The sequence below is a fragment of the Trematomus bernacchii genome, unplaced genomic scaffold, assembly GCF_902827165.1.
Source record: "Trematomus bernacchii unplaced genomic scaffold, fTreBer1.1, whole genome shotgun sequence".
In the NCBI taxonomy this organism is placed as follows: Eukaryota; Metazoa; Chordata; class Actinopteri; order Perciformes; family Nototheniidae; genus Trematomus; species Trematomus bernacchii.
In genome coordinates, this window is record NW_022987733.1 from 244,212 (window position 1) to 270,010 (window position 25,799).

General features: G+C 39.2%; 1 protein-coding gene across 2 annotated transcripts in view; it reads left to right on the forward strand.

Annotated features, from left to right (window-relative positions):
* LOC117494909 (soluble guanylate cyclase 88E-like) overlaps positions 1–25,799 on the forward strand; it is a 37,717-nt gene that overhangs the window by 8,908 nt on the left and 3,010 nt on the right. For both annotated transcript variants that reach the window (XM_034145911.1, XM_034145912.1), the window contains exons 6-16: positions 2,312–2,569; positions 3,391–3,544; positions 8,550–8,684; positions 9,704–9,824; positions 12,056–12,185; positions 12,556–12,702; positions 15,202–15,348; positions 17,127–17,283; positions 20,469–20,578; positions 21,476–21,565; positions 24,167–24,285. In XM_034145911.1, coding sequence (XP_034001802.1) covers positions 2,312–2,569; positions 3,391–3,544; positions 8,550–8,684; positions 9,704–9,824; positions 12,056–12,185; positions 12,556–12,702; positions 15,202–15,348; positions 17,127–17,283; positions 20,469–20,578; positions 21,476–21,565; positions 24,167–24,285 — 1,568 coding nt within the window. The remainder of the gene's footprint in view (positions 1–2,311; positions 2,570–3,390; positions 3,545–8,549; positions 8,685–9,703; positions 9,825–12,055; positions 12,186–12,555; positions 12,703–15,201; positions 15,349–17,126; positions 17,284–20,468; positions 20,579–21,475; positions 21,566–24,166; positions 24,286–25,799) is intronic.

Consider the following 25,799-nt stretch of genomic DNA (forward strand, 5'->3'; position numbering starts at 1 on the left):
ATATCTCAATCAACTTCAACGGGACGCTAGGCAGAAAGCTTGTTTACACTCAGACAGCAAGTGTTTATTGGATGGAGATGAGTGTTTATTGGGCTGGGAAAATAATTGACAGGAGAACAAATGTCAAATGTGCAAGCACGTGTTCCTGTTGTCTTACTATCTGGCTTCAGCTATCATCAATATTAACATGCAAGCGCTTTGAGCACCAGGAAAAGCGCTATAAATCAAAAGTATTATTATTATTATTATTATTATTATTAAGTTCAAGCCTGTGGTGTTGGCCGTAGAAAAAAAAATTATCGCAAATGCATAGAGGAGAGGATTGAGACTAACAAACATAAAATAAGAACAGCTTTTTTAATCTCTCAATAAGTCAATGTGTAAAAAGTCATCCAGAAAATCAATGATTTTACTTGATCCACTGCAACAAAATTAGCTCAAACTGTATTTTTTGTTTTTAAATACTGTCTAGAATAACATTAATGTCACCCCTGCTGTTTCCTGTAAGCAGAAATAAATCACTGTTAGGATTTCTGAAATAATAAACGGGCGCTTCCCAAACCGAAGGTCACATTTGTATTCATAAGTAACTCATAAGGTCCCATTTACAGGCATTTTAATTGTATATGAGGTATCTTTTTAATAAAACAAAGGTTATAAGATGTAACCGATAACTTAATTCATGTTGATAACCATTTCATAATTATTTATAAATCAGAAATAAGCTATTTGTAACATTTAGACTGATGGCGATATTTCACATGATGTTTTTAACTGAAGACTTCCTAAGTCATAGCATGAATAAAATACGTTTTAATTCAGTTCTGCAAACTCTCTGAAGCTCTTTGCCAGAGAGACCTGACAGGCCAGAGGTTTTCCTTGCTAATAGTCTATTAGTTAATTATTTATCATAAAGTCAAAGCCTCCAGGTGCAACTTGAAACCAGTTTTGAAACTAAAATATAAATTAAGCTAAAAATGTGCAGTTTAATGCAACTGAAAATAATATTATTTCAATCAAAAATATTTGAATTTCTATTTATGTGCAATGCCTTGTTTTTATGCTGCTGCAACGCAAACATTTCCCAAATTAGGATTAATAAAGTACATTTTATCTTAAAATAATATAATTTTGTCGCATTTTCAACTGTATTTTTTTGTTGAAACCACCACAAATACATGTTCAGTATTCAACTTCTAATTCAAACATTGATTAAATGTCTCACTGCTCATCCGTCCAGGTTTATAAGATGAACTTCGACAACGCAGCCTTCAAACACTGCATGAGTAAAAGTTATAACTCATCAGTTTTTTATATTAAGTTTTGACGCAAATGTTCTGAAGCTCTTTGTCAGAGAGACATGACAGGACAGAGGTTTTCCTTGCTAATAGTCTATTAGTTATTTATTTACCATAAAGTCAAAGCCTCCAGGTACAACTTGAAACAAGTTTTTAGAAAAAAGACAAAATATAAATTAAAGGGGACCTATCATGCAAAATGCACTTTTGTACGTCTTTTATACATGAATGTGTGTCCCCGGTGTTCCAGGGAACTCACCAAGTGTCAGAAAACACAACCCTCTCTATTTTCCTCCATACCCAAATCTCTAAAAAAGGGGCTGCAACGGATCTGATAAAAACTGATCCAGATTTGAACACTGTCCTGACGTCAGGATGGTGGCGCTACGGCTATTGGGCCAACTCCACCAATCAGGAGGAGACAGCCACGGCCATTGCCGTTCGAAAGCGCTGGAGACGCTGTAGTACATATGCCAGGCCAGTAGATGGTGCTGTTCTCACAGAATCAGCCCTTGCAAAAACAGAGCTAAAAATGGTCAAATTGAGCAAAATGAGGCATGGCTAAAATGCATGATCTGTTTGGTATTTTGAAAAAAAAAAAGTATAAATATGCCTTATATAGGTATGGTCTCTATACTATATTATTCAAATATAGCATGATAGGTCCACTTTAAGCTAAACGTTTGCAGTTTAATGCAACTGCCAATAATCCTATTTTAATTAAAAATATTATTCGTTTTTTGTATCCCAAACTGTATTTTTTGTTGTTCAAACCATTAAGATTGACCATAAAAATGCCTCCAGTTGCAACCTGAAACCAGTTTTGAAAAAAAAAGACAAAATATACATTTAGCTAAAAGTTTGCAGTTTAATGCAACTGCCAATAATCCTATTTTCATCAAAATAATATTCTTTTTTTGTATCCCAAACTGTATTTTTGTTGTTCAAACCATTAAGAATACATGTTAAGTAAGTGACTTGTAATTTAAACTTCTCACTGCTCATCCGTGCAGGTCTACAAGATGAACTTCGACAACGCAGCCTTCAAACACCGCACGCCGCAGCAGAAGACGGCGCCGGGCTACGAGAAGCTGCCGATGAAGCGAGGCCTCTTTTTCGACATGTTCCCCTTCAGCGTGATCTTCCGCCGCGACATGACCATGTACCGCATCGGAGACGGCCTCAAAGAGGTCTTCTCCGACCTGCAGGGCAAGAAGGTCAACGAGGAGTTCACTCTGATCAGACCCATGCTGGAGTTCACCTGGGATAACGTGAGTCCGGATTTGTTTATCATAAATTGCTCATGGGATTTCAATAGAGTGGTGCAGGGATGACGTATTTTTACAGGCCGACCCGAAGTAAGCTGCGCATGGGTTCCCTCGACAAAAAAGCAATGGGATTTCTCCATAGGATTTTGGAATATTGTAAAAAATAAGATCTTTGGAACCTGTTTGATAAATGCACGTTTTGTTCAGCCGGATAATATCCACATGTCTACCCTACTTTTATAATTTTCAAATCATAAATCTAATCGCCAAAAGCAAAATGCTAACGTTATGCTATAAAGGAACTACAGCCGAGTACAGCAGGGTCGCACAACTTCGACGTCACGCCAACTTAAGATCCATATTCAGAAATACAGATTCTAAACAGTACAAGTTGAAGCGTTTGTTTGAACAGTTTGCAGGAGGCAGGAACTTGCTTTCAAGCAGAACAGGGCAAACAAACTTAGCGGAGTGTTTATCTGTTCGGCGTAATGACGTACAACGACCTCCACAACTTCTGTAGTCCTATTCAGCCACTTGGTAACAACCATCGTTTTTCAGACACGTCAACTCTTCAAAACTCACCAGTGGGGTCACTGCTGATGGATTTAATGTCGTAGAACAAAACGTGATCTGTCTCTTAAATGTGAGTCAACCACAGACCTTATTTCCAGCTGTTTTCCAAAATCCTATGGAGAGATCCCATTGGCTCTGAGACGAGGGAACCGGTAGTGGTCAAATGCTAACTCACTTCTGGGTTTTAGGACTCGTTCCTGCACCACTCTATAGCTGACAAACTAAGAAACACAAATCCTTCCTCTCATTAGATCTACACCCATCTGAACAATGTGTTTGAGCTGCTGTCTGTAGCGGTGGTGGAGAGCAAGCAGAAGGTCAACATTCCCAAACAGAGCAAGGAGGATCCGGAGGAGGGTCGAGAGAAGGAGGAGAGTGAGAAAGCAAAGAGAGAAGAAGAAAGAGGTAACGGGTCGCTCCATTTCAATCATTCCCCACTGCATTATGTATATAAAAGGGTTCATTTCAAATGGATGGGATCACAAAATGTCCATCAAGTCACTCCATCATTTTAAAGGTCATCGGATCTGGCAGAGCTAAATGAAATATTTATTATACAGTCAAGAGGAAATGATTATCAAACCGATTGAAGAGACAAATCATTTTTATAACATAAAGTTACTCAACCTTCAAAGCACATATATTAATACGTATATATATATATACGTATTAATATATGTATTATATATTCTGTAAATGGAGCACATCAAATAAGTGCAGTCTGGTGAATGTCAGTATAAATAGTGAATAAAATGGGAAAAAAGGGGAATTTGATGCATAATAAAGTAAGAAAGATATCACCAAACATTGTTGGAGCAATTTAACTAAATATATTGTTGTATTGCACAAGAAAGTACACATTTGAGGTACATCTACTTAATCTCCGTATATCCATTTAATACAATGTTATACTTCCACTTCCAAGGTACAAATTATAAAATGTTGTACCTTTTACTACATGTATCTGACATTATTACATGGCTTAGTTGAATACTCGATTCTGATTGGTCAATTCAGAACACGTGACACGTTGTTAATCCAGTAGTACAGACCGCTGTCAAGGATTTATTGACCGTTGTTAAGGACGCTCACATCTGCAGAAAGAAGTCCGGTCGGTTTAACTGTATACAGTTTGCTTTTCAAACTGTTTGCTTGTCTTTAGTTTTCCGTTGTCTACCGTCTGAGAGCAACATGGAGGATTTGAATATTCATTTTATATATTTGGAGAGCACAGTAATTTGGATGAATGGTTAGTGGCTGATGAGTCCCCAGCGAAGAAAAGAAAAAGACAACGGGGACAAGAAAACATCGGAGAAGTAAGACAAGAGGGACAAGAAAACAGCGGAGAAGTAACGGTGCAGAAACCCTCAACACGGAGCTGCGGTCCTTTTTACGCAACGGTCCAGCCATAGACATCAAACCAAAACATATTCAGTTGCCAGTTGCTTTGGCATTAGGGCAGGGATATCTAGATACTTTCCAAGGTTTGACATAATGAATTGTGCTACTTTTAAAGCAAGCAACGATGTTTTCAAATCTGTAATCAAAAAGGTCCGCAAAAACGTTTGGCGTTGCTACGTAGTTCAAACGGTAACAACGGACTATTTTTATTAGCGGATGTATGTCATTTTAAATCAATAACTATTTTTTAAATCAATAATACTATTTTTTAAATCAATAAAAACATTTTCTAAATCAATAAAAGCATTTCAATTAATATTGGGAGTCATGTCGTTACTTTGTTGAGGATGTGGCCTTGTAATAAGCGGGATAATGTGCAGCGACTTACATAGTAAATACGGATTAAGTCAATTGAACCCCATCTTTACCACCTGCAACATTAGAGTTATGTATACAATCATTATTATCCAGTAATATAATTTGTACTATACTGAAATGCACTATTAGCTTTTGTACTTTAAGTTAATTTTAAAGCAAATATGTTTGTACTGTTATTGCTATGGGTATTTCAAGAGTAAAATATATCACTAATCATTATTTGTGCAATTTAAAGGTGGGGTAGGTAAATTTGAGAAACCGGCTCGAGATACACTTTTTATTCTATTCCATACTCTTAACATCCCGATAGCAATGAATATCTTAAGTGCTTTGACAAAAAATCCATTAAAAGAATTCATCTGTGGAAGCCGTAGTACTGTAAAAAGCACGACCAATCATTTTAGCCGGCCCGGCTAAAATAACTGGATGGCCTACCTGCCTGTCAGTCTTCCATCTGTGCACACATTTATCTCGTGCCCTCATAGAGTGGCGAAGTCACGCCCACTTACTTCCGGGTAATGGGACCTTATTTCGGAAAAATTATGCATTGAAGTCAATGGGGAGAGAAAACTATTCTTTCGATCCCGTTTGAATTGTGCCATGAATTACACATATGATGTTTGTCAATCTTAAAAAATAATTTCCATGTCAAAAAAGTCACAGTTTGTCGTAAAACTGTTGAAATATAAGACTATGAAAAATACGTAACTAGAAAGACTACAAATCCCAGAGTCGCGTAAGTGATGTCACAATTGTTTACCTCCACCATTCAGATACCTAAGATCAGCGCAATATAGATATAATCTATCTATATGGCGCTGGCTAAGATAAGATAACTTTAACAAGATGCCTGTGTGCTTAGTACCAGGTTGTTATTATACCAGCAATGGGTCTTGCTCGTTCTTTTGCTTCCCGTCTGATGAAAGGACCAGGAGTGGCTTGATCAAGTTAGCTACCTAGCTAGTAGCTAGCACGTTAGTTAGCATTACAGCCTTGTCATTTTTATTAGCCTTAACATGAAGTAACATTAAGTAACCCAAAATGTTAAACAGTAAGAGTAGTAGTCATATTTCGTGAACCCTTTGAATAGTACTGTCACCGGTGTGATCATTCTATAATACACCATTTAAGCCCGGGGGAGAAATGCTAACGCTAACGTTAGCATCGGCGATCTTCTCTACTTCATGCTATCTGCACAAATGGTTGACATTAAACATTAAAACGACCAGGCAGTTCAGAGAGAATCAAAGGAAGGCAGGCAGGCAGCTTTGCATGACATTCTTCAGGACGTGTTTCATTGTGGTGATAGTGAGGGAAGTCAATCGTATTGTTGACAAGACAGTAGTGACGGCCATCTTGATGACGTGTGTTGTTGACCAGAGATGTAGTTCATTGAGCGTTTCACACAAACAAATGTGTTACTTCACAGTTTTACGACACATTTTTTTTTTTTTGACTTGCAAAATTATCTTTTAAATTGACAAACATCATATGTGTAATTCGTGGCACAATTCAAACGGGATCGAAAGATAATTTTTCTCTCTCCATTGACTTCAATGCATAACTTTTCCGAAATAAGGTCCCATGGGGCTCAACCGGAAGGGGAGGGACTTCGCCACTCTATTGGTCATGTGTGCGTTCGTGTGTGTTGGAGGAGGGGCTCTCTAAGGAAGTGGCAGATTTTTTCCGGCTGTGTATTTTCAAATTCTAGCGCACTCGAGCTGGTTTCTCCAAAATTACCTACCCCACCTTTAACTCAATAGATGTACTCAAGTATTGTAAAAAGGTTATTTTTTTAAATGTGATTGTTTGATCTACTTTACTTGCATATTTTCCATTTTTCCAATAGCCGCTTTCACACCAAGTACTTTGCCGTACTTAGTTCCCAGCACTTAGTTCCCCCATGGAACTAAAGAGCCGATCGCGTTCACACCGGAATAAGTTCCCTGAGGGAAGATTACGCAAATGAAGCCACTGACGTCACTTCTTCTTCTTCTGCTTTTGGTTTACTGGCAGGCCGCAAACCACTTCACGGCGTATACTGCCACCCAAAGTCCCCGGTCGGAAGTCCCCGGAGTTGGGGACTGGCTTCAGTAGAAGCTGCTGGGACTCCCAGCCTTCCGAGTAAATCGCCAGAACGCCGACACCTCCTCATCACTCCACCGCTCCCATGTTTTTTTTTGTGTTGCCATAAGTTATTCTCTTTCCGTTGGTGCGCGGGGCTAATGCTAATGCTAATAATGCTAATGCCAGCAAATACAATGGCGGCTTCAAAAAACTTTTCAGAGTTTTGCGGGGCGTGGTTTGCAATTCGCCCAGCCAATCAGAAATTGGTACTTTTTCTCTCCAGTATAGTCCCACCTCTCTAGCAGGCACTACAAATGGGGGTAAAAGTTCTCTGAACTAAGTTCTCTTTTTGGTGTGAACGCAAATTTCCAGGCACTATCGGAACTAAACAGGAAAAGTACGGGTAAAAGTACTCCGGTGTGAAAGCGCCTAATGTTATACTTCCAAATCCAAGGTACAAATTATAAAATGTTCTACCTTTTCCTGCACTACATTCATCTGACATTAGTAACTAAATACGGATTAAATAAATCTAACCCCATCTTTACCACCGGCAACATTAGAGTTATGTATTTACACCAATAATTATTATACAGTTATATCCTTTGTACTATTCTGAAATGCACTATTAGCTTTTTTACTTTGGGTTTATTACTAAGCCAAGTTTTCCTCAAGTATCATTTTGAATGCTTCTACTTGTAAGCGTATTTTCCACTGTATCATCAGTACTTTAACTTGATACTTCTTCAACCAATTATTATCTTAATGTTATGTGCAAGAAGGAAACATAATGGACATAAAACCAGAACATAACCATCAAGAACGGGCAAGAAACAGAATTTATAACAAGTCGATGAATTAGTAATATACTTTCATGTTGAACATTACCATTCTGCTACAGCCTGACTGTGATTAGTATTCAACACACAGCCTTCACACAGTTATGGCCCTTTTTAACTCTCCTTATTAAAGGTCACCTATTATGCAAAATCCACTTTTTCACATATTTTATACATAAACATGTGTCGCCTCTGTGTAAAGAGACTCTGAAAGTTTCAGGAACAAAGATTCTCTCTCTTTTTGTCCTGATCCATTTATATAAAAACCTGTCTGAAAATGAGCTGATCAGATTTTGGCCACTTTATGATGTCATAACGATGTTTTTGGCTTTTGTAACCATTAGCCAATCACCAACCAAGGTAACCCCCCCCCCCCCCCCCCCCACACACACACACACACCTTATCACCTGAATCTCCTCCTAGAGCACCATTGAGTTCTTTTTAACCAAATATCTCTCTGAGGGGCTTGGGGAGGGGCTCCTTATTTTCATCTAAAATAACAGAGAGAGAATCAGCACTTTTGAAACAGGGCTGAAACAGAGGGGATTATGGGATGCTGCAATGATCTGTTTGGTGTTTGGAGCCAAACACTTCAGAGACATGTTTGGTATATATCTGAGACCTATAATATATTGATGAAAAACAGTACAATAGGGAACCTTTAACTTAAAACCTGGTTCATTCAGTCCTGTCTCCTCTCACTGTTTCTGCTCCTCTTCCTCAGATGAAGGGAGGTCTAAGGACATGGAGGAGATGAAGAGTTCGGACCAGGAGTACAGCGGCACCGTCACGCAGTACAACAGCTCAGCTAACTCTGGAGGAGAGGACATTGAACTTCTGGCTTTCCAAACTGTCACCGGTCAGAGCCGCTTCACTTCTAACAAGCTAGTTTTTTTAATTTGCAGAGGTGGGAAGTAGTGGAGTACAAATACTTTGTTACTGTACTCTAGTACATTTTTCTGGTATCAGTACTTTACTCCACTACTTATTTTTCTGACGACTTTTTACTTTGACTTCTTACATTTTGAACACAAATACCTGTACTTTCTACTTCTTACATGTTGAACACAAATACCTGTACTTTCTACTTCTTACATTTTGAACACAAATACCTGTACTTTCTACTTCTTACATGTTGAACACAAATACCTGTACTTTCTACTTCTTACATGTTGAACACAAATACCTGAACTTTCTACTTCTTACATGTTGAACACAAATACCTGTACTTTCTACTTCTTACATTTCCCAAACAGGCTGGTTCCTTTAGTTTGAATGTGTGTTTGGTGGCGTGATCATTATTATTTAGAGTCATTGCGTGCCTATTGATTTGAACACGATCCATGTATCCATCATTTCCTGGTCTTCTCTAAAGAAGAGGGACCAATGAAAACGTTGTCATGTTGCCGTTGTTCAGCATGGAAACATTCATTAGCTAACAATGACATTATTGTTCTATTAATATAAAGGGAGGTCAGGTACTCTTTAAAACAGCTGCTAGTTATGGGTACTTTTTACTTAAGAACATTTCAAAGCCCATACTTCATTACTTTTACTTGAGTAAAGAAGTTTAGTCAGTACTTCTACTTTTACCAAAGTATTTTTAAACACGAGTATCTGTACTTCTACTTGAGTAAAGGATGTGTGTACTTTAGCCATCTCTGCCTTTCCTTAACATGTGGATGTTTTTCTTTTATCGAGGACAAGAAAGAGAGGTTGTGAAAACACATAGGCCTTGATTTATTTGACTTCTATCCAGAACTCTTTGCTCTGCCCTTGTTCTTTGGGTTGGGGGTCAAACAGAGTATCTTCTACTTGAGTAAAGGATGTGTGTACACACCACAGTCCTGTTGACCTTTCCCTCCTGATTCCTCTCAGGAAAGCGCAGCGAGACGATCTTTGAGGACACGCGGGAGCCTCCGAAGAAACCTCTCCACCTGAAGGGCCAGATGAAGTACGTCCCCCCGTGGGACTCCCTCATCTTCCTGGGGACCCCCATGTAAGACCACCACCTACACACTGACTATGTTTAATGTTTCTGACACAGAATAGAGCAGTGCAGTGATGACATATTTTAGTAGGCGGACCTGGAAGTAAGCAAAGCAAAGGGTCGCTGAAAATCCCATTGGATTTCTTTATATTGCAGTAAATTAAGTATGTGGCAAACACACGTTTATGTTACTTAACAAGTTTTGTTAACCACCACTGGGATTGTTTAGGTATTAACTCAATAGGCAGAAATAAAAAGCTAAGGTTAGACTATAAACCAATTGCATTACGGTAGCATGGTTGTGCATCATCACCGCTAAGCTAAAGGAAGCTAATGTTCGGCCTGATGACATTTAGTAGCTTATTTAGACACTTGTTAGCAACCACGTTTTTAAGATGCATAGAAGCTTCTGACATTCACCAGTGGGGGATACACTGACCTATTTTATGTTGTAGAAAAAAACGTGAAGATTGCGTAAGCTTGTGATAACTACAGACCTTATTTCTGGCTTCTCACCACAAACATGTTAAAAAAAACATCGACTTCGAGACGAGGGAACCAGAGGTGGTAAAAAGCTGAGTCTTTTCTGTGATTTAGGATTCATTTCTCCGCCACTCTATACAAGCTCTTGTCGTGATTCAGATACCTTAACACTCAGGAAGTTAAAAGATTATAATGTGTTGTACAAAGACACAGAATACTTGAGCCAAGTTAGAAGTGTTTGAACTAAGGCTGTCCATGTCAACACCTTAACGCTCACGATTAATCTGGAAACCTTAACATGTTGAAAGAAATGAACGCAAATTATTGACACCAATTTCGACCCAAAAATGCTACCTTAATTCCAGCGTATTATGCTTTTCGTTCCTTTTTATTATAAATGTTAGGGGTGGGAATCACCAGGCTCCCCACGATACGATACTATCACGATACGATACTATCACGATACTTAAGCCACGATACGATAGTATTGCGATTATACGATATGCTGAGTATTGCGATACGATATATTGCGATATTGCAAATCACAAGGCTCATATCCATGTCCGTCTTCCCTTCCTGGTTAAAAAATGTATTTGCAATATGAATAGTTTATGTAAATAACACAATGTGTGTTATTTGAACCTGAAAAGGAGATGGCATTGTTTTTGTTACTTTCATTTCAATTGTATACATGTCTTAACGTAACTTCCTGTTTTTATATAGACATGCTTTTATTTTGAAGGCGACTTTGCGCTATTAGGAAGTTACTGTTCCCAAAGCAAAAACTTGATGGAGAAAAATAACTGAGATAAAGCACAGATATTAACGGAGATATCAACATTTAAATACAGCGATATCAAAAGATAAAGTTTACATTTAAGTATTAGCACACCCCGAAGAGGCACAAGGTTAGTGTTAACTGTAATGTAAAAATGTGGTTTGTGTCTTAATTCGTTCATATACTGTATTATAACTTTGCTAATTATTTGAAGTTCACTTGTTGAATGGTATTCTAAAGTTATGCTCCAACCCAGTCTCACGGCATTTCGTGTTATAGTCAAAAAATTTTCATGTCACACAGAACGATTTTAAAAGCAATGTATTTCTATTGGTAGTATGTTTCGTGCCTGCAACACGTCTTTTTGTCCGGTCGGGTCTTGGAAGACCGGAAGCTGTGTGGTTCATAAAAACATGTTCTTACTCAATATCTTACCCTAAGCCTAACCCTATCCCTTTTATTTTAAATTGTATAATGTCTGAGTTTTTTTGCCGTCAGTGAGGAAAATAAATGTCTCAGAGCCTCAGAATACTGAAATCTGTATTTTTTTTTTATCTGTTTTTCCTTCTAATTTGTTATTATTTACATTGCTTTTAAAATCGTTCTGTGTGACACGAAAACAATGGGGAAATCGTGTTGGTGAACACAAATCAATAGATTCATTTCGTGACTATAACACGAAATGCCGTGAGACTGTGTTGAATGCTCATATGGATGTAGCTTAGATGTATTTGTTGTCTTGTGTCTTTGTGTAGCTCTTACGTTGGTTTTTGGAGTTTTCAATAAATTAGAAATCATCAGTCAAGTGTACGACCATCTTTCTGAGGGATATGCTACAGATTATATAATAAAATATCGATACTTGGCGTCCGTGTATCGATACAATATCGGCACGCAAAGTATCTCGATACTATGCTGTATCGATTATTTCCCCCACCCCTAATAAATGTATTCTTGTTTGTTCTCCCTACTTCTGCAGCATAGAGACAGTGGAGGACATGATAAAGATGGGAGTGTACGTGAACGATCTGAACCTGCATGACTCCAGCAGAGAGCTGATTCTGGCCGGGACGCAACAATCGGCTGAGCTACAGCTGGCCCTGGATCAGGTGAGGAGAAAAATCCCTTTTCTGCAGGGATGGAGCATTGCACACAAAGCACACGATGTACCAAATCCCAGAGCAGTTTGAGGTGGTTCACAGGGCTTTATAAATTGTACTGAAATATGGTTCCAAGTAGAAGCTGAATGATATGATACGCTGACTGCACAACATGTAAGAAGTGCCAGTTTTCTGCATTAAAGCGCCCGGCCAGGTGAAAGCTCTGCTCCAGTATCGTTTTCACCCATTACATGCACGTCAGTCATGCAGGAGAGATGTGGATTAAGAGGATTAGAGAAGGCAGAGAGGGATTTTTGAGCTTTAAGAAGAGGTGAGACTGTAACTGTAGACTCTATTGTCCAATTTCCCCATCCTCTAGGAGCAACAGAAATACGCTCAGCTGATGGAAGTCATCAAGACGCTGGACGAGGAGAAGAAGAGAGGAGATTCTTTGCTGTACGCCATGATCCCTAAAGCTGTGGCCGACCGCCTCAGGAAGGGGATCACTGCGCTGGAGACGTGCCAGGTACACAATAATACTCAAAAACACTGCGAGTGAGCACAGTATAACTGCCAAACTGAGGCCATAGACGTCTCGCAGATCCTAACCTGAGATGGCAAAAGTAAACACTGTCCCGACATTGACACCAGATGGACACACGAATATGGAATTGTGAATTTCGCACGAAGATGGCCCCGAACTTGCTCAACGGCCAAGCAACAGCCGAAGCAAGTACGATGCCTACAGAAGGCCACACGATGGCACCCGAACCGCACACTCCGTCATGTTGTTTCCATAGCAACAACAACTTCCTGTCAACAGCGTAAACTCGCCTTCAAAATAAAAGCATCTAAATAAAACAGGAAGTTAACCTAAATTACATTTAAGACATACAACTGCAACGAAACTAACACAAACAATGTAATATCCTTTTCAGTTTCAAAGAACACAAATTGTACTATAATACGATGGCTACACGACGGCATTGCGAGGGCTTCACGTAGTCGTGTTGCCTTCCTAAGACAATCGGGCAGCTTCTTGATTCCTTCGTATTGTCTTCGTGAGGCAATAAATGCCCGATGGCACCGATGATCACACGAAGTAAAGACGAAGAGGACACGATTTGACAAGATGCACTCATGATGGCCTTACGAAGGGCAAAATGGACACACGAATTCAACACGAAAATGAACCTTCGAAAGGTCTTTCGGCAATTTTTTGGCATGCCAAAGATTTTGCCACCGCTCACGAAGTTGCTGCCGGAGCCTGAGAAACTCCACCGGCGGTCATACGATGGCTTACGATGCCCTCACGAATGGCCCGATGTTGTTACGATCAGAGCAGAATTTGAACATTTCCTTTATCGTGTGTCCATTTGGTGTCAATTTCGGGACAGTGTGACACGGGCTTTACTCAAGTAGAAGTACAGATACTCGTGTTTAAAAATACTCTGGTAAAAGTAGATGTACTGACTAAACTTCTTTACTCAAGTAAGAGTAAAGAGGGCTTTGAAATGTTCTTAAGTAAAAAGTACCCATAACTAGCAGCTGTTTTAAAGAGTACCTGACCTCCCTTTATATTAATAGAACAATAATGTCATTGTTAGCTAATGAATGTTTCCATGCTGAACAACGGGAACATGACAACGTTTTCATTGGTCCCTCTTCTTTAGAGAAGACCAGGAAATGATGGATACACGGATCGTGTTCAAATCAATAGGCACGCAATGACTCTAAATAATAATGATCACGCCACCAAACACACATTCAAACTAAAGTAGCCAGCCTGTTTGGAAAATGTGAGAAGTAGAAAGTACAGGTATTTGTGTTCAACATGTAAGAAGTAGAAAGTACAGGTATTTGTATTACAAATGTAAGAAGTAGAAAGTACAGGTATTTGTGTAAAACATGTAAGAAGTAAAAGTAAAAAGTCGTCAGAAAAATAAGTAGTGGAGTAAAGTACTGATACCAGAAACATGGACTTAAGTACAGTAACAAAGTATTTGTACTCCACTACTTCCCACCTCTGATCCTAACACATAATTTACTCAAAGGAAGCACATTTCAAGTTCGTATTTTTCTGTCAACCCAATGCACACGGATGTCAGAGGTCAGCCATGCAACATTGCTTTTAGATTGGCAGTGACCTCCACAGGAAATGGAACTGCCATTTTTACACAAGCAACATTTTACACCAACAAATGAACTTCACTCGCAGCAGCTGTGCAAAAGGAGTGAGGAGAAGTGAGAAGGCCAACAGGGTCCAAAGATGTCTGAAGACGGACATGAAGGTATAGGTCAATGTTATTGACATTCAAGACCAAACACATGAGGGGTACAGAGCAGAAAGAAATGGAGTGTACCGTTTAACATTATCACAATGTGCTAAATAAAACATAGCACAGAACATGTATGTATGAAAAAAGACTCATTGTGGTATCCACCATATAAAATGACTAACTTAAATCTCAAAACATTCTCTTGCACTATTTGATCTGTTTTATTTGTCCTATGTCCTATATATATTCATGTTGCACTGTAGGAGGAGCCTGTGACCAAAGTTCTTCATTGCCACTGTAGCTAATGTGCACATGACAATAAAGCCTTGAATCTTGAATCTTGAAAAACAGACATCTTATTGAAAACTGATGTAGGCACCTGGAGAGTACACGGCTGTTTGCTCACAGTGAGAGATTTTCCAATCCAACTGTATGTATATAGCACATTTAAAAACAACAGAGTTGACCAAAGTGCTGTACATCAATAAATATATAAGAAAAGCAGCATAAATATATTTAGACAAAACCGATAGGACAAAAATAAACTAATGTAAAATCACGAGAATATAAAAACATTTTAAAACACAAAAAAATAGAAAACCCCAATTTAGAAAACACAGACTGATACGTCTCAAACGTGGTCTGCAAAAGCACGGGAGAACAAGTAGGTCTTTAAACGAGATTTAAAAACAGGCAAATCATCATATCATAACATCATAACATATGTTATTTGTTTTTGATCCCAGGTCTTCCCCGATGTGACCATCCTGTTCAGCGACGTGGTGAAGTTCAACGAGATCTGCATCCACATCACTCCCATGCAGGTGGTGGACATGCTGAACGAGATCTACATCGTGTTCGACACGCTCAGCGAGAAGCACAACGTCTATAAGGTCAGTGGAAAACCGCCTGATGCAGGACTGCAACTCAAGACCCTTTTCATTATCGACATTAAATATTTTCTAGATTATTGTTTTTGTCAGGGAATAATTCTGTATACATGTTTACCTTTTGCCCTCTGACGCAGATGCCCAAGCATTTTGTTGTTACCAGTTTGTGACCGGGCAACTCTCGGTCAGAGATAGTCATTGTTGTGGGACACCTGGAACACATCCTTCTCGGGGTATAGATGACCCCGAGCCATAAGCGACAACAAATGTGATTCAGTGTCCTCAGCTGTTTAGTCTATCTAATGAAGAATGTTGATTATTACACTCTGAACTAGTTAAAACCTGGAGCTACAGGTGGGGTCTTCAGAATTGATTGTGGCATCTCAACCCTGTGGTCAACTCGTGGCCCGTGACATGTCTTGTGAATTCTCCGGCCGAAGCTCCAAATAAACCGTCTGTGTTTGCCATCAAAGCTCCAGCTCTCCTCGTGTCTCTCTGAGTCCTGACTCCATCAAAGCTCCAGCTCTCCATCGTGTCTCTCTGAGTCCTGACTCCATCAAAGCTCCAGCTCTCCATCGTGTCTCTCTCTGAGTCCTGACTCCAATTGCTTCAGAAGTTTCCCCCACAGTTTTGATCTTTAACAATGTCAGAAATGATTGGCAAAAAGTCCATCCCAAAGTCCAAGGGGAATTCTTTAGATGTTTCGTGAGTCCTTTTCGACATAAAACAGAGTAACTGAGGAAATCTGCATATTCAACGTCTATAAGGTCAGTGAAAAACAGCCTGACCCTAACCCAGGACTGCAACTCACGATCTTTCTCATTATCGATTATCTGCCAAATATTTTCAAGATGAATTGTTTGATCTTAAAAAATGTCCAAGGGGGATTCTTTGGATTCTTTTTTAAGTCCAATTCTATATAAAACAGAGTAACTGAGGAAAACTCTATATTATTAAAAGCATGAAAACAGCCTTTTCTGACTTTTTGGCAGGGGAAATTATTTAAGCAATTATTCGACAATCAAAAATAGTTAGCAGCTATTTTCCTGTCACATTGAAAAATGTACTAATTGTGCAGCTCTTGCCTGATGTGTCTGCATATTTACACTTTACTTTCAACTCTCGTTTATTTTGAGATGTACTTTTGACAAATGTTTTATTGTTGCCTAATATTTCTCTATTTCCTGAATGTAAAATGAAAGCTCGTACTTTTTTTTACATTTTCCTTCTACGTATATAATTGAATCAGAATATATATATATACTTAAATGTGATTATTTTTGAGTTTAACTTCTTATGTTTATATCAATATTTATATGTTTTTGTGTTTTATTTTTGTATTGGACATTTTACCTTAACTTTATTATATTTATTTTATTATATTTTATTATATTTTATTATGCATATTCAATCTTTGACTTCATTTTATTCTGACATTGAGCAACTGTCACGAAACCCAATTTCCCTCCGGTATAAATAAATAGTCAGATCCTGATTTCTGACAAATGTAATCAATGAGAGAAGTGTGTTAGTCTGTCTGTAGTTACCGTCTCCCTCCTTTCTACACACACATTTATCAAAGATATTGAAGTGACTGCTATTTTGTATCTATTGATTATGTCTTAATGTGTGCATATGTATAAATGTGTCTGTTGATTGTGTAGGTATATATACATATTTTTATATATATTTGTATTCGAGATTGTGGGAAACGGTATTTCGATCTCTGTACACACAAACTGAAAGGTTGACAATAAAGTTGACTTTGACTTTCTGTGCAGGTGGAGACGATCCGCGACGCCTACATGGTGGTGGCCGGCGTTCCCAATAAAACCACCTTTCACGCGCACCATATCTGCGACATGGCGCTGGACATGCTGAGCTCCATCGACCACCTGAAGGACCCGTCCACCGGGGACAACATCCAGATCAGAGTCGGTGAGCAGCAGCTTCAGAGGATCACTTCCAATACAATACAATCCAACTTCATTTATATAGCACATTTAAAAATGGTGCTTGTTAGGAAAAATATCCCTGGTCACCGGCTTGAGCTTCAATCTCAGGATCCATGTATTTGTGATCCTCTCCAGAATGGAAGTAGTCATCACATACAGAGCATCAACTAGTTCCTGAACAGTGTCCTTCACATGCTGATATACAAGAGAGGGAGTTACACAGTCACAAGATGGAGGAATAGAAAGCAGTATTCAATGTTTACTTCAGATTAGTTCCACGTCAGAAATGATCATGCTTGTCATATGTCTATCTCCATAGAGGCTGAATCATCATGTTAATCACATAGCTATCATATGCCTAAAACAGTCCTGATGCTCTTCTAGGTAATCATACATCCTGTCATGTACACAGCTACAGTTGGGGTACCTTTGTTATCATGTTACTCTCATATTGGAAGAGGACATTCAGTATTTTCCCAGCAGTGCTGTACATCAATAAATATATAAAAAACCACAATAAATACATTTAGACGAAACCGATAGGACAAAAATAAACTAATGTAAAAGCACGAGGCAATAAAACCATACTTATAGCCACTGACTGAAAACCCTCATACATGATGTAAAAACAGTTTAAAACACAACAAAATAGAAAACCCTAATTTCGAAAACACAGACTGATACGTCTCAAACGTGGTCTGCAAAAGCACGGGAGAACAAGTAGGTCTTTAAACGAGATTTAAAGACAGGCAAAGAGACAGATTTATTTTCCATTGGGAGGTCAGAGAGAGCTCAGGGTCAGACCTCGATCACAGAGTGTTTTGATCCTTAGACTTTAGACATGTCAAGGTTGGGCTTTTTAATCCTCTGAATCACTGGGTGACCTTTAAGAGACATCTTGAGATCTTGGAGCACAATAGAAAGCTTTACTTTGAAATAGAGGACCAAGGTAACGTACAAAGTTGGACAAAGACAGTGTCTCCTTACCGTCACAAGGGGTCGCTGTACTGGAGTTAACACTAAACACTGACATGATGGCAGAAAGACAAGACAGATTTCCCTCAATATGGATCATATTATTGTTAGTTTGTTTTATTTTATTCAACCTTTAACAGGATAGGGTCTCATTGAGATACAAAAATCAGTTTTTTAAGAGAGTCCTGGCCCAAGATGGGTAGCAGCACAGTTAGAGACAATTTAAAACACCCAATCTCAACACAATCATACAACAAGTATCAGCCAACGTATTTACGGCCTTCTTCAAAGTCATAGAGAGTCGCTTTGAGTCTGTTTAAAAGAAACCAGATCTCTGAGTTTCAGCTCGTTTTGAAGCGTAGCTAAACGCCCTCTTCCCCAATTCAGTGCAGACTTTTGATGCAGATTTTCAAGGCTTTTATTGTCATTTGCACAGTACAGGGTTCTTACGGTCATTAAAAACCTGGAAAAGTCATGGAAATTCAAAATGCTAATTCCAGGCCCTGGAAAAGTTACGGAAAACAATATTTTTCCCAAAGTTTTGGAAAAGTCATGGAAATGTAACTAAAGTTGCATCAAATATCATTTATATTTTATCTAATCGCCAAAATAGTAATACTATAATGATAATACATACTGTATCGTATAGTAATGAAACGTAAAATGGCATTTTGCTTATTTTCCTGTTCCATGTTAAAATAACCCATTTTCAGTGGTACCGCTGAGAAAGAGTACTTTTTTTGGTCATGGAAAATTAGGTATGGAGAAGTCATGGAACAGATCATTGCAGCATCCCATAATCCCCTCTGTTTCAGCCCTGTTTCAAAAGTGCTGATTCTCTGTCTGTTACTTCAGATGAAAATAAGGAGCCCCTCCCCACGCCCCTCTGAGAGAGATTTGGTTACAAAGAACACAATGGTGCTCTGGGAGGAGATTCAGGTGATAAGGTGGGGGGGGGGTTACCTTGGTTGGTGATTGGCTAATGGTTACACAAGCCAACACATCGTTATGACATCATAAAGTGGCCAAAATCTGATCAGCTCATTTTCAGACAGGTTTTTATATAAATGGATCAGGACAAAAAGAGAGAGAATCTTTGTTCCTGAAACCTTCAGAGTCTCTTTCCACAGAGGGGACACATGTTGATGTAGAAGAGACATGAAGAAGAGGGGACACATGTTGATGTATAAAAGACATGAAGAAGAGGGGACACATGTTGATGTATAAAATATGTGAAAAAGTGGATTTTGCATAATAGGTGACCTTTAAGAAGGAGAGTTAAAAAGGGCCATAACTGTGTGAAGGCTGTGTGTTGAATACTAATCACAGTCAGGCTGTAGCAGAATGGTAATGTTCAACATGAGAGTATATTACTAATTCATCGACTTGTTATAAATTCTGTTTCTTGCCCGTTCTTGATGGTTATGTTCTGGTTTTATGTTCTGGTTTTATGTCCATTATGTTTCATTCTTGCACATAACATTAAGATAATAATTGGTTGAAGAAGTATCAAGTTAAAGTACTGATGATACAGTGGAAAATACGCTTACAAGTAGAAGCATTCAAAATGATACTTGAGGAAAACTTGGCTTAGTAATAAACCCAAAGTACAAAAGCTAATAGTGCATTTCAGAATAGCACAAAGGATATAACTGTATAATAATTATTGGTGTAAATACATAACTCTAATGTTTTATAATTTGTACCTTGGATTTGGAAGAATAACATTGGAAAAATTGAAAATATGCAAGTAAAGTAGATCAAACAATCACATTTTTGTTATACTTGAGTACATCTATTGAGTTCAATTGCACAAATAATGATTAGTGATATATTTTACTCTTGAAATACCCATAACAATAAAAGTACCAACATATTTTCTTTAAAATTAACTTAAAGTACAAAAGCTAATAGTGCATTTCAGTATAGTACAAATTATATTACTGGATATTAGTGATTGTATACATAACTCTAATGTTGCAGGTGGTAAAGATGGGGTTCAATTTACTTAATCCGTATTTACTATGTAAATCGCTGCACATTATCCCACTCAATCTTTTTTCCTGAAACTTTCAGAATCTCTTTACACAGAGGGGACACATGTTGATGTAGAAAAGACATGAAAAAGTGCGTTTTGCATAATAGATGACCTTTAAACCAGCTCCTATAAACAGTTTTCCTCCCTTCTCTCAGGTGTTCACTCGGGAATGGTGGTGGCAGGTGTGGTGGGTCTGAAGATGCCTCGCTACTGTCTGTTCGGAGACACCGTGAACACCGCCTCCAGGATGGAGAGCAACGGAGTGGTGACTATACTGACATAATAACAATAAAATGTGCCAAATAACCCCAAAGGCTATAGAGCAAGGGGTGTCCAAACTACGGCCGGGGGGCCAAATGCGGCCCGCGGTGCATTTTGAATCGGCCCTCAGCAAATTCAAAAGGTATAATGCAGTATGGCCCTCAAATGAAACTTGAGCTTGTCTTATATTGTACTTCTTAAATATACAAATATATTACACAGTAGTATTCATGTGTTAATAAGACCACTTTTCAAATAAATTCAGTCAATTAAAGTTGGAAACATTTTCTAACATCTTAGTTGATAAGAAAAAAAAACAATGACTTATTTACATAACAAGCTTGAAATACACCCTTCCTATTTCTCCTTATTATAATCAATCTGAGGCTTCTGTTTTAAGGGATGAGCTGCCAACACTCACAAGCATCATTTACCTACATTTGATTGATTTTGCTAACTTATAGCTGACTCTAGTGAGTGGCCCAGCCCTTCATATATCTTTCTGTATGTGGCCCTCGGTGAACCCCCCTGCTCTAGAGTGAAAATGACTGCAACGTGATTTCCCCGAGTCAAATTAAAGAAGATTAGCACAGAAAACCATTTCCTGTTTAATGACACCATGCTGCTTTTTAGTTAATGCAGCAGGCTTCATTTGCTTTCCATAACTTACAGTAATACAAGTTAATGTCATGTTTTGTTGGAAAATGATGAAAATAAAATTAATTAAAAAGGGGAAGGCAGTGTGTGAAGGCTTAATATCGTCACTAAGAAAACCCTCATTTGAGTCCAGCAGCGTAATGTCTTCACTCCCCTTTGATCGTCTTAAAGAGGTTTTATTAAACATGGAGCGTGTGTTTCAATGCTGTGCTTAAGCAGTAGTTGCGTGTGTGTGTGTGAGCAGGGCATGCAGATTCACATCAGCCAGACCACCAAAGACCACCTGGAACACGAGCCCTATATCATCGAGGAGAGGGGCAAGATATTTGTGAAGGTGAGTAAACACACAGCTTTGGGTTATTTATTAACGTCAGTGCATGGCTCATAGATAAATATATATTTAGTTATAGTACCAAAGTGAACTAAAGCTATGTATATCATTACACAGTTCACAGTGTTTAGTTAGTTTTAGTAGTTTACTTATTCCTACTTTTAACTTGCACCATTTGATCAAAAGCACTATTTTCTAATGCACTGCTTTATTTCCTTATTTATTTTATGTCCAAAATATATTGTGCGGTGCCTGGGATTTACAAAAAAATCACTTATTGAGATTTATATTATATGTAATACTTTACATGTAGTATTGTAGCTGTGATCAGATGTAATGCCGCCCCTACTTAAAGGGGACCTATCATGCAAAATGCACTTTTTGATATCTTTTATACATAAAGATGTGTCCCCGGTGTGTCAGGGAACTCACGCAGCGTCAGAAAACAAAACCCTCTCTCTTTTCCTCCGTACCCAAATCTCTAAAAACGGGGCTACAACGGAGCTGATCCAGATTTGCGTCCGATATGACGTAATATCTGAAATGTGGACCCACGGCACTATCAGAAACGTTGCTATCAGAAACAATGCCTGACTGTTTTGGACGTAATATGGTCGGTGTTTACATTAGCATCGCTAACACTCAGAGTGTGTGAAGAAGCAGGAAATAAAAAGGAACTCACCTTGTGGTATAACCGGCAAGAGAGAAAGCCTTTGAGCTCCATACTGTTTCAGAAATAATCCTTGATAATCCATGATATGGCGTTTCATCACGGCAGTATTTAGTTTAGACAGTAGCTGCCGGGTCCCGCATGAGCTCAGCCCCCTCCTTTTTTATTTTTTTTAAAGCTTTATACCCCAAATCAGCACTTTTGAAACAGGAAGTGAAATAGAGGGATATGAGGCATGGCTAGAATGGGTGATCGGTTTGGAATTTTGAGCAAAACACTTCATAGACATGTTTTTTATATATTTTGATATATCTGAGACCTACAAATAGCATGATAGGTGACCTTTAAGATTAATAAAAATAAAGTTATGTAAAGATGTGTTCATTGCAATACCATACATATAAACACAAAAAGTGTGTAAAGAATGTGTACCAATACAATATATACAGAGTTGAGTAAGTGCAACTAACCATTTTCAATGTTCTGTATATCTGCAAATGATATCCTATCCTATGTATAAACAGTATGTCTATGCTCCTGTAGTAAAAGCTTATATTTTTTGGACATTTTAGTTATTCAGAATATTTTATTTTTCACTTTATTGGTAATTGTTAATTCTCTATTCCACTTTTTAGGTACTTGGATTTAAATGTCTGAACACGCTGCTGCTTCTGTAACGAAATAATTTCCCAAATTGTGATCAATAAAGTATATCTGTCTATCTAATAGAGATATAAATGCTAAAAATATTCATTCTGAAAACACTAACAATTCAAGATGTATTCTTTGATAAATGTAACGCCTTCCTAGGCTGAGTATAACGGAAAATGCATATTTATTGAGGCGATTCTTTAAGTTTGTTGGAGTCGATAGGATAGACCGTTATAAATCCCTGTGGGGAGACTCAGGTGACATAGCAATAGAAAAAGAGTGAAAGAAAGGCCAGGTGCAAGGTCGAGTGCCTGGTGTGTCAGGGCCTTTAACAACGGGTTCCTTGTCGCCCAAAGTCAATTTGGTGTGTCCCGAACCCTCGGCCGTGACACGCCTTATTTGGCCTTTCACGGTCGACACCCGGCCGATTCAACATGTTGAATCGGCCAAAATACGGCCACAAGCTATCGGGCCAAGAAACCACTCTGATCAGCTGTTCAGCTAGCAAATGAGAAGCGAAACGGAAGTGAGGGACGTAAACAAACGATTTAAAAAGGCACAAGACAGCAGCTAAACACCAGCAGGTGATACTTAAAGACATCAAACATAGCCCTTAAAATGTCCTCTCTTACCTCCCACACATAGCAGGGACATCTCTGATATCGGCGGGAGCGTCCCCGGCTGTCCTCTGCTGAGAGCTCCGTGATTTGTTTGGTCAAGTCCGGTTTTTCATCTCATCGTAAATTTAGCAAGAAGTGGCCATTATTACATTGCTGACTCAATAAACTACACACCCGCCAGAACACTGCGATCATCAGATGCAGGTCTATTAACTGTGATTTTATAGTATGTCTGCACTTTATGTGCTCATTTCATCATTCATGTATTTTTATATTCTAAAACATGTTTTCGATGGACGAGAGTGAAAATGGAACGCACACGCTATTTGTTTGTTTATATCAGTCTGTTCTTCTTCTCTGTCTTCCGGTTGTTGCCTATTTTGAATGACGAATACACACTACCGCCGCCTGCTGGTAAGGACAGTTATTGCCACTCACGCATGCGCAGTTCGTACGTGCTCGGCTGAAGTCTTTGCAGTGATTTCCAGTGCGACACACGGCCAATACGCAGGAGAACTCGTCGATGGAACTGTCGGTGTCGGGTGTCGGCGAGTTCTCTGGTGACTGCCTGGTGTGTCAGGGCCTTTATGAAGTGCAGGTTGTTCCTACATGTTGTCACCAACCTTCGTACACAGTATTTCTGATCACCTCACTCTCTTCCAGGGTAAAGGCTACATGAAGACCTACTGGCTGAAAGGGAAGGGAGATTTATCGTTCAAGACCCCGGCAGAGCTGCGATACAACGCCGAGCAGAAGGAATCTGAGGACAAGAGCTCTAATGGGTGAGTTACAGGAGAAAGGCAGTGTGCAGCAGAGCAACACTTCTCCTTTTGTGCACAGCGAGGACTCAGGAAGCCCCCCGTGGAGAGGGTCTGAGACTGATCATTGCCCCCCGCAGACCCAGACAGCAGCATTAGGGGGTTTTGTTTGTTAGGAGGTGTCATGCTGACCAACAAAATCAAAGTTTTCACCAAGTTAGCAGAGAAACCACTTTGTTACTGAAGCAACACGAACACAAGATGATGTGAACTGGCAACAAACACAGAAAAAGAGCTGATATTCAAAGTCAAAGTCAACTTTATTGTCAATCTTTCAGTTTGTGTGTACAGACAGAGAGATCGAAATACCATTTCCCACAATCCCGAATACAAAAAAAGACGAATACATATAAAAATATGTATATACCTATATATACACACACACACAATGTATACATCACTTCAGGGGACATTACATTGACTTACATGCATTTCCTGGAGTCTTATCCTAACCTTAACCAACACATGCCTAACCCTTACCCTTAACCAGGGGTGCACATAACTGGTACGCAGGTACGCATGCGCGGCAACAATCTGAAATGCGTACCGTCACTTGTGTCACAAAGCGCATTTGCGTACCGACGTACTTGTGAAGCTTTTCCAGAAGGCGGTTAGATCACCGGACGACAGAGTCGGTCTCCGTGTGCACAGACAGGGCTGCTGTTAACGTCGGTCTGTACAGCAGCCCTGCGCTAAAACAGCTGATCACAACGTTCACACGCTCTACGGTCACGAAGCTCTGTACTCCACTACCACCCCCCCCCCCCGTTGACAATCGCGGTACAGAGGGCTTCATGGGAACTTTGAGGGGAGCCAGAAGTTGGAGTATCAAACACTGACTCCAGGTACTCATCTGAGTACCTCACTGAGAAAGTTGTGTGCACCCCTGCCCTTAACCTAACCAAGTCTTCACCCTAAAATTAATTATTCCCCTCATGGGGACCTCCATAAGGGAGGCGAGTCCCCACACATGACTGTGTAAACAGATTTAGGTCCCCACAAGTATAGTAATGCTAGGACACACACACACACGCACACACGCACGCACGCACGCACGCACGCACACACACCTCTTTGTTTCATATAAATAAGTAGTCAAATTGAATATTTTGTGGCAGTGACGCCTGCACCCACACCTTCGTTCTCCCCAGTGAAGAACAACACAAAACTGTCAACGCATCAATATAAAAAAAGAGTTCCTGAAGTCAAGCCTTTGAGACTTTTTTTATTAAAAAAGAAATTATTCTGCAGCTTAAAGTAGAACTTGTTCCCAGTGCAGTTCAAGGGCCTTGAAATTAGAAAAATATTTCAATCTCAGTTTCTAAAAGTCCAAGATAGTGTCTTTAGATCACATGTGTCAAACTCAAGGCCCGGGGGCCAAATCAGGCCCTTGGTGGATTTAATTTCGGCCCGCAGGATAATTTTTAATTACTATTAGATCTGGCCCGCTGGTATATTGCACGCACACCTTCACTCAA